Here is a 17,058-nt window from a genome sequence, read left to right as displayed (position 1 = left end):
GGTCCATCCCGGTGAGACTCCAATGCTACCTAGACAACGTACTCGTTCAGGCCCAATCACAGATGCCGGCAGTCCTTGACCTTTAGCTGACCATCCAGACTCTTCCATCTCTGGGGTTTTCTGTCAACTTCCCCAAGAGCCATTTATCTCCCACGACACGAATTCTTCACTTAGGGACAGTTATAGACTCCCAGGTGGGCCTCATTTGCCTATCGTCAGACCGTCTCTCCAGCCTCCAGTCTCTGGTTCAGCAGATATGCGCAAGTCGGTCCATTTCCATCTTGACCTTGGCTCGCCTCCTAGGCAAGATGGTGTCCTGCAGAGGGATAGTGCCCTGGGCCAGGCTGCATTCGAGGATTCTTCAATGGACTCTCATTCCATACCAACACAAATGAATGAGCAACTTGTTAAAGATCATCTGCCTCATACCGGAGGTTTGTCTGTCCCTGGGGGGGTGGCTGTCCGCAGCCTTGCATTGCAGGTCCAAGTTTTGGGAGCCGGACCGGGTGACAATCACAACAGATGCGCATCTATTCGACTGCGTGGCACTGATGGGATCAAGACTGGCGCAGGGTCGATGGTCAATCTCAGACCTGCGCCACAATATAAACTGATTGGAACTAAAGGCAGCCCATCTGGCCCTCCAGGATTTCAGGGACTCGATCACCAGCCGCCACGTGCTCCTCTTGACGGACAACATGGCAACAAAAGCACATGTGAACCATCAGGGGGGCATTCACTCACAGAGTCTGTGGCTGGAAGCCCTATGCCTCAGTTCCTGGGCAGAGAGACATTTAGCATTGGTGGTCTCGGAGCACATTTCAGGTATGGCCAATCACCAGGCCAATTGGCTGAGCCGCGTGACTATCGACCATGGCGAATGGCAGCTCCAACACAAACTGTTCCACAAGATCTGCCAACGATTCAGCATACCTCTGGTGGACCTCTTCGCAACCCCAGCCAATGCACAGCTCCCGAGATTTTTCTCACTTTTCCCGGCCCAAAATACAGAAGAGACAGACGCCCTCAGGAGCAGATGGCCGCCATGCCTTCTTTATGCCTTCTCCCCTCTTCCCTTCATCCCGGGGATCCTGAGGAAGGTAGTGGTAGAGAGGGTGTCCATCATCCTGATACCTCCTTAGGCTCCCCAGACAGCCTTGGTTTGCGGACCTTGTCCAACTGTTTATCTCCCCTCCCTGGAGGATTCCTCGGGAGGAGGTCTCCTTGTGCCAGGAGTTCCTAGTCCATCCGGAGCCCCAGTGGCTCCACTTGACCGCCTGGCACTTAAGCGGCACCTCCTGAGGAATGCAAACCTATCCTCTCGGTCATAGCGACCATCAAGGCCTCCAGATGACCGTCCACCACACGAATATACAATTCCACATAATCCACCTTCGTTAAGTGGTGTACTTCCCTGGATATTTGCCCAACCGAGGCTTCGGTGGCTCAGGTCCTCGATTTCTTGTAGAAGGGCCTGGATGGAAGGCTATCCCATAATACCCTATGATGCCAGGTGGCAGCCCTGTCCTCGGTCCTTGCTGGGGACAACCCCCCCCCCCCTCTCCCATCTCCCACTAATCAAGAGATTCCTGAAGGGAGCTGCAAATCTTCACACACACCCTGTACATAGGTTTCCCACATGGGACCTTCCCTTAGTGTTAAGGGCACTGACAGGGGCTCCATTTGAACCATTGCGGATGGTCCACCTCAGGTTCCTATCTTTGAAGGTGGCGTTCTTAGCCGCTGTAACTTCTTCCCATCGCATTTTGGAGTTAGGGGCCCTGTCATCCAAAGACGATCTTTGTCTGTTTCACCAAGAGAGAGTGGTCCTGCACCTGGAACCAACCTTCCTCCCAAAGGTCAATTCCTCCTTCCACCAGGCGCAGGAGGTCATCCTTCCCAACTTTTGCCCTGCCCTCTCTCATGAGAGAGAGTGTCTTTTGCACCGATTAGATGTACGCCATGCCCTGCGTATTTATCTTAGGTGCACGGCAACCTTTCGCAGGTCCGAGGCCCTTTTCATCTCATTTCAGTCTGCCTCCCTAGGGCTCGGGTATCATCGGCTACAATTGGTAGGTGGTTACGCCAGGCTATCTCCTCCACCTATGAGTCCTCTGGCAAGACTCCTCCCTCGGGGTTCACAGCCCACTCCACACACAGTGCTGCTACCACAGCGGCTTGGGCCACTAGGGTCCCATTCGAGGAAATTTGTCAGGCGGCCACTTGGTCATCCCCAACCACATTTATCAGACACTATCGTTTAGATTCTTTCACATCTGCAGATGCATCCTTTGGGCACAGGGTCCTCCAGCAGGTGGAGACTGCCCCTCTCCCTGAGGCTTAATTCCCTCCCTGGGACTGAGCTTGGGTATGTCCCATGCATAACCCCTCCCTCAATTCCACTGGTAAATGAACATTGGTCCTTACCTAAATGTTCGTTTTAAGTAGAATTGAGGGAGGGAGTTACAGCCCTCCCTAATTAGACCTTAAGTAGCTAGACAGGTCGGGGCAGTCTGTCTTGTTTGTGTTTTTGCAGGTTCTTCATACAACATCGAGGAAACTGGGAATCAATGGGGAAAGGTGGAGCATTAAAGAAATTTCCCTCAGTCGCTGGACCAATCAGGCTTAGATGATATCCCATGCGTAACCCCTCCCTCAATTCTATTTAAAACAAACGTTCAGGTAAGGACCAACGTTCTTTCCATATCAGGCTTTGACTCCTCCCAAATGATCACTGTTTGCTTACATAAAACCAAGGGGAACAGTTTTATTTTTCAGCTAAATTACTTTTTTTTCTTTCACCCAGAGGAAAGGAGTGGTAGTAAAAGTAGTAGTGTTAAGAATTGCTGTTCTCTTCCGCTAAGAAAGAATTTTATTCAAAGAAAATCAGAGGTAAGGAAAGATGAGCTCTCCTAAAATCAAGTGCATCTCTGGAAGGGATATCTAGATAGGATGATCACCTTACAGCAGTGGTTCCCAAACTTGGCAACTTTAAGACTTGTGGACTTCAACTCTCAGAAGCTGGCTGGAGAATTCTGGGAGTTGAAGTCTACAAGTCTTAAAGTTGCCAAGTTTGGGAACCACTGCCTTACAGGGTTGACTCAGCCTTCCATCCTTCTGAGGTTGATAAAATGAGGACCTAGATTGTTGGGGGAAATATGCTGACTCTGTAAACTGCTTAGAGAGCACTGTAAAGCAGTATGCAAGTCTAAATGCTATTGCTATTATTAGCAAAAAGAAGCATATGTACTTTCCAATTATCTTATTTAAAGTGCTAAGTTTATTTGGTGGTGGTGCAATTCTTCCCTTAAGAAGTAATAGTAATATAAAAGCTTCCAGACACCTAGCTCCTAGTGCTACTAATGAGAAGCTGTTGCTACTAGTCTTGTTTTTCTTGCAATTGAGCTATGAAAGAAGATGGAAGGAGTCCCACTGTCATATTCTATTGAATGGAACAAGGCGAGGTTACTAACATACTATGTTGCAAATGTGATGTATGCTTTCAAGGTTAAAGAATGCAATCAGAAGCAGGAAAATAACAATTCCAGAAGCACTACACAGAACAGACATTGCAAATCTTCAGGCAAAGCAGCTGCAGTTTTGAAAAATATTTTATTTTAGCTAACCTTATTTCCCAGCCATTCAATGTTTCCTCCCACCCCCTAACTCTGAGGCAATTTAATTTCATTTACTCTTTAGTTTACATAGCTTATCTCATAATCAGCCACGCTCATACTAAGGAGATTTGCCATAGATTTTTAACATTATTCTTATCATTGTCTCCCTTCCTCCTCAGCTCACGTGGGAGGTGATTGACTGATTATGTGTCATCAAGTCAGCGTTGATTCTTAGTTACCTCATAGATAAATTTCCTCCATAATGCTCTGTTTCTAGGAGGAAAGCTTGGTCATTTGTGCCTCAGGTGAGAACTCTAGATTGAGTCATTGAATGGTCTGTACTTTGTTCCTTGAATCTACATGATATTTACAGTAGTTTACTCCAACACTAAAATTCAAAAACATTCTTAGCATTGTCCTGCTTTTTCAAAGTCCACATTTTTATTCCATTGTATACATGAGTCTAATTTTTGTAGGTACTGTATGGACACATCCCAGCACCTGAATATCTTTTCCAAGGCTTCATGGCTACTCTGCCAACAGCTAGTCTGATGTTTTTCTTAACTACTAGTTAATGATAGTTTACCCTAAAAATGGAAGGAATCCACCACTTCAGTATCTTCATTGCTAATTTTAAATCTGATTGCTGTGGCTATTGTGATTATTTTGGTCTTTATATTTAGTCTTAGTCCCATTTTGCTCTCTGATCTTTTATTTTTATTAGTAGGGCTTACAGATAATTGGCATTTTCAGCTATCAGAATAGTGTCATTGGTATAGCATCAGTTATTTGCTTCTTCTTCTCAGTTTTAAAACTACACCCACCTTTCTCCAATCTAGCTTTCCTCATATTGGTTGAATAAATAAGGGGAGAGAACACCTCCATGCCTTATTTCTTTGCAACCTGAAGCCAGACTGTTTTGCCAAGCTGTGTCTGTGGAGTGGATTCCTGATCTGTGTATTGGTTTCACACACAGACAAGGTCTTTTCCTCTGCTAGCCTTGCCCCCCCCCTCCTTCTCCACCAGCGTTTCTCTGGGGATTCATCTCCGACTTTTCTCCTCAGCTGAAAGGCTCCTACCCATTCTCCCTGGACAATGGGCCAAGGCCCCTCCATCCCACGCGCTTCAGCACGGCCCATTCACCGAAGCAGGGTTCATCCTCGGTTTTTCGCCGCCTGGGACAGTTAGCTGCCAACCAATCGGCTAGCTGCCAATGCTGGCAGCCAGAAGCCATGGTGAGATTGATCACAATGGTGGTGGGGTTTGGGGGAGGGGCTGCAGCCAAATGGCTTTAGGAAAGCCAAAGACTTTTTAGGAGAATGACGGGGAGGGGGTGGAATCTTCTCTATACTTGATCGTGCCTCCCTGATAAAGAACGGCATGGGAAGAGGAGAGGGTTAAGTACGCCGGCTTCATCCAAAGGGAAGGAGAGAGAGAGAGAGAGAGAAGAAAGAAAAGAAAGAAAAGAAAAGAAAGAAAGAAAGAAAGAAAGAAAGAGAGGGGAGGGAGGGAGGGAAGGGAGAAAGAGGGAAGGGAAGGGAACATGAATGAGATATGGATGGATGGATGGATGGATGAATGGAAGGAAAAAGGAGAGGAAGGAAGGACCACAAACCCTGGCACTAGATGCAGCTTCAGAGAATACTTTGAAACAGCACAGTAATCCAGGGCTGGAAAGGTCCTCAGAGGTCATCTAGTCCAACCCTCTGCTCCAGCAGGAGACTTTATATCATCTTGGTTATTTTGGTGCTTATAACACAGAGGGGAAATTCCCAGAAAAGGGAAGGACTTTACTAGGCAAGGCTGCCATGGATAGGAAGGCAGAGATAGTCCTCAACGTACGACAACAATTGAGCCCAAAATTTTGGTTGCTAAGCAAGAGCATTGTTAAAGTGAGTTTTGACACATCTTACTCAATCCATCCTCCAACAGTGGCTGTCAATCACTGTGGGCCAAACTGAGAATTTGAAAGCAAAGGCCTGATGGATTACCGATGATTGACACACATGTAAGGGAAAGGGAAAGGTATCCCTCAACTTACTGTATGTCCACCACTGAGCCTCGAATCTCCATTGCAAAGTGAGACAGCTGTTCAGTGAGCTTTCACCCACTTTACGACTGGTCTTGTCACCATTGTTAAGCTAGTAGTTGCAGCTTTTAAGTAAGTCACATGGTCATTAAGTGAATCCGGGTTCCCCATGGACTTCAATGGTCAGGTTGGAAAAGGGGATCACATGACTGTGGGACAATGGGACTGTCATAAGAAAGAATCAATTGTCAAGCATCCGAATTTGGATCACCTGCCCATGGGAATGCTGCAATGGTCATTGTGTGAAAAACAGTCATAAATCCCTTTTTCCAGTGTCGTTGTAACTTGAACGGTCTCTAAGTCAGTTACACAGTCACTAAGTGAATCTGGCTTCCTCAAATCTCTGTTGCTAAGAGAGACAGCTGTTCAGTGAGCTTTCACCCACTTTACGACCGGTCTTGCCACCATTGTTAAGTGGCAACCTTAAAATAATCTTCCCTGCTACAGCTGTTCCCAAATATTCTAATATGTAATCATCATATATGCATATTTGAATGCTACATAAAATTTTAAATGTCCATAAATGAATTTTATGAGGCACATTAACTGTCACATTGCTGTAATGTGTTTTAAACTAATGTGTCCTGCATGTAAATTTAGAAACAAACTCACACTTTAATATTGCAAAATTTGAGGATGCTAAAACTTGTCCGTGTTTGTGGATTAAGGCAATGTGTCAGGCCTGCAGTTATATCCCTTTTGGGATCTTTGGCCTGTCACACTCTCTCTTATTTCAATATGCTGTTTCATTGGTGTAGTAGATGGGAGGGGGAATGGGAAGAAGTAGAATTGTGGAATGTGTTGTTGTCATTCTTCTCTGGAGACCAAAGGTCATCTTTTGTCTCCGCACCTCTGCATATGGCCGGAACCGGCTGGGTGGAGATGCCAGTGGGGAGGAAGAGGATTGGACCATGTGATGGATTTATGGGTGTGGGGACAGGATCATGAACTTTCAACTGGGTGGGAATCCGATGTAACTTCCAGAATTGGGATTTCACAGATGTGCTAAGATGTCTGACTCATTAAATTGGAACTTTAAGGATAGTTTTGCCTGCATGATACTTGGAACGCTGACATTATGTTTAACAAAATGTTAGCACCAAAGAGCTAAATTTGGACCATTATGATCACATGACAGAAGACAATAAGGAAAGAGGAACATATTGAGGAAACTGAAAGTTTTCTGAAAAAATTAGGAGGAAGAGTTATTGGCTGATATATTTTACATGAAAACTATATGAAATAGCTACAGTGCTGATTTCCTAACTAGGACTTTCACAATACAGCAAAGAGATCAGATCTTGCTTCAGTAGGCTAACGAAACTATTGCTCTGGAAATTTTAGGGTTTTTATTTATAACTTCATCATATGATGGGGAAATGGCTTTTATTGTTGGAGACTAATCAACTTGAAGAATTATTCAGTTAGTTCTTAACCACTTTATTGTGATTAACTTTGTCTTTTATTTTTAACTTTTCTATTGAACATTAACATAAGAGTTATGTTTCTCTTTAACTACAATTTAAGTATAAAGTCCATCTTTGTTAACTAAAAAAAACACTGTGTGATTCAATGTGCAGTAGTAGTTGAATGAGTTGAATATACATTTGTGTGCAAACCTTCTCCTATTTCAAAGTATCATATTTAAATTAGTGTTATGGCATTGTGTTGCTGGAGGGGATGTTGAATAGGTAATAACTGTTGACCTAGGTTTTTTTTTTTGCCTATTATTTCTAATTTGTAGCATTCCACTCTATTCAGTAATAGTGAAATAGTTGTTGACATCAGCAGAAAGTTGCAGCACCAAAGCAAAACTTAAAAGTTATAGCTTCCCTCAAGGCTGAAAACTGTGTACAGAACAGAACAGGAAGAAGCAACTTGGCAATTCCTTCCAGTTGTTTTGAATTACAGCTAAGATAATCCCTCAATATTGACTGAGGAACTGGTAGGGATTGAAGTCCAAAATGTCTGAATGTACCAAATTGTTTACCATATTTTCAAAATTAATCTTTAGATAAAAGATTACTCACTCTGATCATTCAGCTCTCTTGTCTTTTTGCAATGCCATAAGATAATTTAACTAGGCTGCATAGAGGTGTATTTGACATCAGTCTGGTGAATCAAGCAGTGCATGACTCAAGCATCTCAGCTGTATATTGGCTGTTATTACTTACGCTTATGCTAAACTTTTCCATGGGATTTGCCAACAGGAATGGCATATAATTGTAATAGTAATAAATTACAGGTTACATCCAAATTTCCATAGAAATTCTGTAGTTCCACAGCAACAGAACAGAAAACCATAAGCTTTAGACCTGGGCCCTTCTGCCTTTGTCCTAAAATTCCATAGATGTTGGCCAATTTGTATCAGTATGTACCCCCATATATTCATCACAGCTATATATTTATAAGAAGCAAAGTACCAAATGAATTGGAGAAGGAGATCATAGTTATTCTGAAGTTATTAAAATATGTAGAAAATTCTTCACTAGACTGTGCTTCTTTACAATCAATGTTTTTTTACCAATTATAGTAAGGCGATATTCTATGATGTTTAACATACTCTACCCAGTATACATGTTTTTTTTTTAATGGAAGAGTCATCAAAAGGGCACCAAAAGCTGGAAAGACATACTTATGGGTCCCAGACAATGTGGCTGTGCTTCTTACAGCCCCGACATCTATGCAATTAATAGGTACACAGGAACAAGCAGAGGAAGAAGGGGATCGTCTCAGAATGTGATGCTCACAACACCAATTTGTAGGTTGAATTTCAATAATAGAGGCATATTTATTTTTAAATAAACAATAATTAATTTAAATACAGGTAATCCTCAACTTCCAACAGTTCATTTAGTGACTATTTGAAATTATAATGACACTGAAAAAAGTGATTTATGACCATTTTTCACGTTTATGACCATTGCAGGATCTCCATGGTCATGTCATCAAAATTCAGACGCTTCTGATTCACATTTATGACGGCTGCAGCGTCCCAGAGTCATGCGATCACCTTTTGCAATCTTCTGACAAGCAAAGTCAATGGGGAAGCCAGATTCACTTAACAACCATGTTACTAACTTAACAACTGCACTAATCCACTTAAGAACTGTGGCAAGAATGGATGTAAAATGGGACAAAACTCACTTAACAAATATCTCACTTAGCAACAGAAATTTTCAGCTCAATTGTGGTTGTGAGCTGAGAACTACCTGTATTATTACAGGCCCTCATACTATTTTAAGACTGAAGTCTAGAAAATGATACGACATACCAACTGGAAAGAGAAGATTTTTTTTAATGGCCCATTTTAGATGGCAAATTTCTGAATAATCAGAACAATTCATAAATGTTAAATGTCTTCAGGGATAAAATGCTGTAATACATCATCATCTATTGCTATTATGTCCATCATTCAATCAATAGGGGGGAAAAGCTGGGGGGAAATTGTCACCTTATAAGAATATTTAATTTCATATTTGGGGGGGAAATAAGTACAGTTAGTATGTATTTTATAAGGGATGTTGTGGCTCAGTGGCTAAGATGCTGAGCTTGTTGATCAGAAAGACAGTTTGGCGGTTCGAATCCCTAGTGCCGCTTAATGGAGTGAGCTCCCATCACTTGTCTCAGCTTCTGCCAACCTAGCAGTTCGAAAGCATGTAAAAATGTAAGTGGAAAAAATAGGAACCACCTTTGGTGGGAAGGTAACAGCATTCCGTGCACCTTTGGCATTTAGTCATGCCAACCACATGACCACGGAGACGTCTTCGGACAGCACCAGCTCTTCGGCTTTGAAACGGAGATGAGCACTGCCCCCTAGAGTCAGGAATGACTAATATATTTGTGTGAGGAGAACCTTTACCTTTATTTTTAATGTGTATTTATGACAGTTGTTCTGTTCCGAATCATCTGTAACTTTCCCAGCTAGCTTCTAGCAAGCAAAGGCAATGGGGGAACCTGATTCATTTAACAATGACATGATTCACTTAACTGTGGCAAAAAAGGGTCTTAAAACTCACTTAACAATTGCTTTGCTTAGCAACAATTTGGAACTCTATTGTGGTCATAAGTTGAGGACTTCCTGTAATTTTGCTCAGGTTGTTATTTCTCCTCTTGGATGTTCACAGAGACACAAAAATGTTACAACTTCCAACAGGATTCTGGGTTCCAGTGACTGAAGCAAATGTGCAAAGAGAGCCATATCATAGAAGAGACAGAAGAATAAATCCCAGCAAAAATAAGGAAAAGATTACAATAATAGCCATAAACTCCTCAGAAATCGTTAGGAAGTTTCAGCAGATGCAGAAACTGGAAGGATAAGAATTCCCCCTCTGGCCACTCAAGTGGATGAAAATAATCCTGAAGTCTCAAGGGATTGCCCTTGTGCTGGACAACAGAGAGCAAAAGAGCCTGGGATGCTGCAAACCACAGAACAGTTGGGACAATGTGTCTTACAAGTAGTGATTCCATTACTGTGCATTTAAGGGAATCTATATTAAGCCAAAAGACACTGGGAAAAACCCTTGCAGACTTTCATGAGAAATGATCCACGGCCTCCAGAGGTTTTAGGAAGCTATGCAATAGCCATCTGGAGGAGAGAAAGAATCTAAATAAAATAAAATAAAATATTGCAAGTCATCTTGAAAAGCTACACATGCCTGTCCAGCAGTGCTTCTCAAAATGTGGTCTGAGGATCCTTAGGGGGTTTCCCAGGCTGCCTTCTGAGGGGCGTGCAAAATAAAAATTATTTTCCAGCCTATATTTTAAAAAATACAGGTAGTCCTCAACTTACAACACCTGGTTTAGTGACTGTTCAAAGTTTCAGTAGCACTAAAAATGTGACTTATGACCATTTTCCATACTTATGATCACTGCAGAATCCCCATGGTCACATGATCAAAAGTCAAATGATTTGCAACTCATAATTACAATGGTTGCAGTGTCCCAGGGCCATCTTCCCTGTTTGTAGGACTCAAGTCATAGCTGGATTAAATGTTTTGATTTGACTGTGGTGACTGGAAGCCTGAAGGGAAGACCTGGACCAATGCAGTTATTGTGGATTTTGGCCTGTCTTGTTGGTGCGGTACAAAAAAATGAAATGTGTCAAAATTTGGAAAATCTACAGAACTCAGTGAATCCATATTCTCTTTATCTGAAGTATCATATTACAAAGGCATGCCTGAGTACAAGATTCATTAAAAGTGCAAGATTGACTAATAGGTTTTAATGTAATTGAATACAAAAAGTTCATTGATCTATATCAGATTCCACATTGTTCCTAATGTTTAAGAAACTAACACTCAATGAGTTTTGGTGTAGTATCAAAAAACCTATCCACAATTACCTGAAAAATCCTCAAAATACCTTTCCCTTTTTCCAAACATATCTGTGTTGAAGTCAGATGACATACTTCCACTAAAAATGTATTGCAATTAATTAATTGCAAAACCATTGAAGAGAATCCAATTGTTTTCTATTAAGCCAGATAATAAGCAAACATTTGAAACAATGTCTTTCATTTCCATTTTTTATTTATTAAAAAGGTTCTTTGCATGAAATATATTTTGTGTCAACCCGTGAAGTCTTCCCGACCTGCTCTTGAGTTGCCATTGGCAGGGGGATGGCGAATCGCATCTGTATCAAGGAGATTGCACCTCAGTAAAAACAAAGCACATTCCAGCTAACAAACATCAAGGTCATCTACACAGAGACACACAAGGGCTGGAGGGAGTAACAGCTACAACCTGTGAAATTGCTTCGTTGGGGAATGTAACTGACAACACACCTTGAGGGGGGGGAAACAGGGTCAGAGGCAAGGCGTGAGTTAAGTGAGGTCATAGTTGGCTTTATTTGGTACGTGCTCCTAATAAATTTATTTTGAACCTCGGCTTGAGATTCATGTTTTAATTAGGGCATTGGTCAGAACCCTGATATTTTGTGTATGTTAATATCAGAGTTAAATATATATTTTGATACGATTCAATAAATACATATTCTACAAATGTGTCAATTGTATATTTTAATACTATATTAAATATATTATATTAATAACTATAACCTATAGAAACAAAAGTTTTTTTGGGAGTCCTACAAAAATTTTAAAAGTGAGCAGATGTCCTAAGGCAGGAAAAAGTTTAAATATATATTTTGATACGATTCAATAAATACATATTCTACAAATGTGTCAACTGTATATTTTAATACTATATTAAATATATTATATTAATAGCTATAACCTATAGAAACAAAAGGTTTTTTTGGAGTCCTACAAAAATTTTAAAAGTGAGCAAGTGTCCTAAGGGGGGAAAAAGTTTAAGTAACAATCAAACATAGGAAGAAATATGTTTTGCATTTATTTTAATTTTTTTATTTTAAATTAAATACAGGCAACAGAAATAAAAGGAAGCAGATGATTATTTTGTAATAAATGGCTTTCAAGAAATCTGCCTAACATTTAAGAGCAAGAAACTGGCCTCAGTCAATAATCTACTTTTAAGTTTAGGCAGAAAGAGAGGAAAGGTTTTGCATGCAACAGGTTGGGGATCATTTGCAACTTCCTTAGGAAAGGGAGTGTCACGCCCCACTCCATTCCATAATTAGGAAAGAAGACCAAGAGACTCCATGGGTTGGAAATCCAAAGTACTTTTACTAATTATAAATGGTAAGCGAGCAGTAGTGAAGCAAGATCTGAATAATATGGCGCGAAAGCAATTGATATATGGCAAAGCCCGTTCCCCCCCTTAGGATCAAAGCTCCAGTCCAATCATAAGTCCTTCAAATGTCAGGTGTGAGATAACTTCAAAAAGACAGGCCAAGATGGAATGTGAAGGCCGTTGATGCAGGCGGGAAACACGTACGCATGCGTAAACCCCAACGACTGGAACATCCTAGAACATTCCTGCAGCAGACCTCCAGCACATCAATTAAAACCCTCCCACATACACGCCCCCCCCTCCCGTTTCATGGCAGCTGAAGCAGCAGCAAAGCAGAAGCTGACATCCGGCCGTCCCCCGGAAAAAGGCTGTCAGGCCTGGAAGAAAAAATAAACAAAACAGACAACACAGAACAAAACAGACAAACAACAAAGAAACAAGAGAGGGAAAGGAGAAAAGTCAAGGCTTGTCGGGATAAGCAGCATAAAATTTCCGAAGCAAGCGGGGAGCACGAACGTGGGACTTATCAACCCATTCCGTGTGGGAGGGGGGAAAATGTTTCCAAGCCACAAGGTATTGGATGCGATTGCGGTGCCTGCGGGAATCCAGAATGTCCCGGACTTCAAAATGACGTTCCCCATCAACAAGCAACGGAGCAGGCGGAGGGTCATCTGCGGGCCGCAGGTCAGACACCCGTACTGGCTTGATGAGGTTGATATGGAATACCGGATGGATCCGATTAAGATGTTTGGGCAATTGCAAACGAACCGAAACAGGATTGATAACTTTCAAAATCGGGAAAGGGCCAACATACTTGGGACCCAATTTCTTAGACTTCTGTGTGGTATGCAAGAATTTCGTAGACAAATACACTAAATCACCAACGTGGTACTCATAAGGCTGAGAGCGTTTCCTATCAGCCTGCTTCTTATGAGCCTTGTGGGCTGCGTCCAAGGTGGAACGAGTGAGGGGCCAAAGGCGACTGAGACGTTCACTCCAGTCCGCCACGGAAGGAACCTGAGGCTGGGCCGTAGGTAGTTCGGGGATAGGAACAAAATCATGGCCATAAACGACCCTGAAAGGGGTGAACCCAGTGCTGGAGTGAACCGAATTGTTATAGGCCACTTCAGCGTGTGGTAACAAGTCCACCCAATCGTCCTGTTGATAATTGATGAAACAACGTAAATATTGTTCAAGGACGGAATTAGTACGTTCACAGCCGCCATTAGTCTGAGGATGGTAGGCGGAGCTAAGGCCCTGGGCGGAGCCAATACGCGTGAGGAACTCCTTCCAAAACTTGGAGGTGAATTGGACTCCACGATCGGAGATAATACGGTCGGGAACGCCATGCAAGCGGTATATGTGGGAAAGGAAGAGCTTAGCCAAGGCCTTGGCGGAAGGAATCTTGTGGCAAGGCACGAAGTGAACTTGCTTGGAGAACAAATCAGTAACCACCCAGATAACCGTGTGCCCCTGGCTCTCGGGAAGGTCCACAATAAAGTCCATAGAAATCTCCTTCCACGGGGCAATGGGGCGGGCGACGGACTGTAGAAGTCCGTGTGGTTTCCCCGGAGGTTTTTTGGCGGTAGCGCAAACCGGGCAACTGGAGACATAAAGTTCAATGTCCTTTTTTAAAGAGGGCCACCAGAATTGTCTCTTCACGAGGTGCAAAGTTTTCACGAATCCAAAATGACCCGCCATCCTGGAGTCATGAGCGCGACGAAGGACCACAAGACGTAAGGAAGCGGGGATGTATAATTTAGCTCCAATCCACGGAAGATCGTCTCTCATGGTGCATTCGTCCCGATGGTTCAGGAACCAGTCGTCTTGAGGGAGAGCTGCTTTGAGGTCAGAAAGCAGGTCGTGAGGCACGTCCTTTTGGGCCTTGGTCTGGTGACGTGTGAGCACCGGAGCCGCCAAGAGCGGTTGGACGATACTAAGCTTGGAACAATTATACTGAGGTAACCGGGACAAAGCATCGGCCATGAAATTCTTTCCACCCGGGATATACTTCAGAGTGAAATTGAAACGGTTAAAATATTGGGCCCAACGCATCTGCTTTGGGGAGAGACGGCGAGGCGTGCGCAACGCCTCCAAATTTTTGTGGTCAGTCCACACCTCAAAAGGGTGTTTAGAGCCTTCAAGGAAGTGGCGCCAAGTAGCGAGGGCCCAACGAACTGCAAACGCCTCTTTCTCCCAGACCGCCCAGCGTCGTTCCGTGTCAGTGAGTTTACGTGAGGTGTACGCGCAAGGCTGTAAGGTACCCTGGTCATTGGCTTGTAGCAGAACAGCCCCAACTGCGACATCACTGGCATCAGCTTGGACAACGAAGGGTTGGTTGAGGTCAGGATGTTTAAGAACTGGTTCAGCGGCAAAAAGGCGTTTAAGCTTTTCGAACGCCGCCTGGCATTCCATGGTCCAGTCCAAAGGCTTACTGGGTTTAGGTTTTGGGTCGCCTTTAGTTTTGAGCAAATTAGTAATAGGGAGAGCAATGTCGGCAAAAGAGGGAATAAATTGACGGTAGAAATTAGCGAAACCCAAAAATTGTTGCAGTTGTTTACGAGTTTTGGGAGCGTCCCATTCAGTGACGGCCTTTACCTTCTCAGGGTCCATTTCAACTCCATGAGGGGAGATACGGTAGCCCAGATAGTCAATAGTAGTTTGGTGAAACTCACACTTAGACAATTTGGCATACAAGTTGGCTGCACGGAGTTTTTTCAAAACAGTGCGCACCAGATTGACGTGGTGGTCGTGAGAGCGGGTATAAATGAGGATATCGTCCAGATATACGATAACGCCCTTATAGAGATGATCGTGCAGGATCTCATTAATAAACTGCATGAATACAGCAGGAGCCCCCTGTAGGCCAAAAGGCATGACCCGGAACTGGAAACAACCAAGAGGGCAGTTAAAGGCGGTCTTCCATTCGTCCCCCTCCTTAATGCGAACCCTATAGTACGCTTCACGCAGGTCCAATTTTGTGAAGATGCGGCCCTTCCCCAGTTGCGCCAATAAGTCCTTCATCAATGGGAGTGGGTAGAGGTTTTGAGAACATATGGCGTTAAGGTTCCTAAAGTCACAACATAAACGAAGAGACCCATCTTTCTTCTCACGAAACAGCACAGGGGCCGCCACCTTGGGTCGGGCCGGTTCAATGAAACCACGTTTCAAATTTTTGTCAATGAAAGAACGCATCTCCTCCATTTCCCTGGGTGACATGGAGTAAATGCGGGGTTTTGGGAGTTTGACCCCGGGCAAAATGTCAATGGAGCAGTCAGTAGGCCTGTGGGGGGGCAGAATGTCCGAAGATTGCTCGCTGAAGACTTCCTTAAGATCCAAATATTCTTTCGGAATTTTCTCCTCTCCTGCAATCCTCTCCTGCCCCCTAGCGGCTACTGCAGGAACGTTAGTGACGTCAGGTTGGTTTGGAGAGCCCTCCCCCACTGGAGGCACTTTGGAGCGAATACGCAAGCGGCCTGTCCGCCAATTTATGTGAGGGTTCCACTTCCGGAGCCACGGGATGCCCAAAATAAGTGGTCTGTCCATGCCAGGTGCGACCACAAAAGAGATTAATTCAGTGTGGGTACCCATTTTCATTTCCAAAGGCTCAGTGAAAAAATGGGCGCCCCCCCCCCCCGCAACCGATCCGTCTATCTGGCAAAAAACAATAGGGGTTTTCAAAGTGCGCAATTTGAGGCCTAATTTCTCAACCATGGCTGGGTTGATCATGGACCGGGAACAGCCGGAATCCAGTAATGCTAGGAGGGTGGCAGGTGTCCCCTCAGGAGGAACTTTTAATTCAATAGGGAGTAGAAGGGGCCCCTTGTTTGAACTCACCCAGTGAGGTGAAGTGTCGTCATCTGAGTCATCAGAAGAAGAGGAGTTAGCATCCGCGTCATCCTTCAAAGGTTGGGGAAGAGGAGGGGGGTTGGTTTCCCCAGCGAAAGCCGTTTCCCTCTTTTTCTTTTCAGAGCCTCTGGCAGGTTTCTCCTCACGTCTGGGAGGGGGTTGGGCAGAGAGGGGTGATTTCGCCCGACAGAGGGGGGCGGTGTGCCCAAGCTTCCCACAGCGAAAACATGTTAAAGGTCTGGAGGAGCCAGAAGGGGGCTCCCTCGCGTCGCCTCGGCGTTTGGAAAGCGCTTGAGTAGTAGGAGGGGGGAGGGACTTGGCAGCCCTTTCTTTTCGCTTCCTTCTTTCTTCAGTGGCATAACGCAGACGAATTAAGTCAAGCTCAGCGTCAGCAGCATGTTCAAACCAAGTGATTAACCGCCTCGGCAGGTTACGATTGACACATTGTTGATAAATGTCAGCGTTTAAGCCTTCAGCAAATCTGTCCAGAAGTGCATCCTCCCCCCAGCCTCTCATGTACTGAGACAGACATTGAAATTCTTGGATGTATTGGGCGACTGGTCTATCGTCTTGGTCAAAGGTTAAAAACTTTAATTTGTTCCGCTTCTCAGTTAACGGGTCATCAAAACGCTGGCGGAAAGCCGCCATAAAACGGTTGAAATTCCCCAAGAGGGGAGAACCAGACATATGCAAAGCCGTTGACCACGTAGCCGCTTCACCATCCAAAGATAAAAGGACCATTCTGACCCTTAAAGTGTCAGATTCAAAGTCCCGCCCATATATTTCCATGTAGTTAAAGACTTGCATAAGAAAGGAGGGAAGGGTGGCTGAAGCACCATTAAAACGCACA

At 43.9% G+C, this 17,058-nt stretch overlaps 1 protein-coding gene across 1 annotated transcript in view; it reads left to right on the top strand.

Moving 5' to 3' along the window:
• Positions 1 to 256: 256 nt before the first annotated feature.
• Positions 257 to 17,058, top strand: part of LOC116505678 — a 48,909-nt gene continuing 32,107 nt past the window's right edge. Inside the window, exon 1 of the mRNA XM_032213027.1 lies at positions 257 to 434. Within this exon, the coding sequence (XP_032068918.1) occupies positions 257 to 434 (178 nt within the window). The remainder of the gene's footprint in view (positions 435 to 17,058) is intronic.

Source organism: Thamnophis elegans, chromosome 3 (assembly GCF_009769535.1).
Source record: "Thamnophis elegans isolate rThaEle1 chromosome 3, rThaEle1.pri, whole genome shotgun sequence".
Classification (NCBI taxonomy): domain Eukaryota; kingdom Metazoa; phylum Chordata; class Lepidosauria; order Squamata; family Colubridae; genus Thamnophis; species Thamnophis elegans.
Note: the sequence above shows the minus strand (reverse complement) of the source record. Positions and strands in the feature narration are given on the sequence as shown.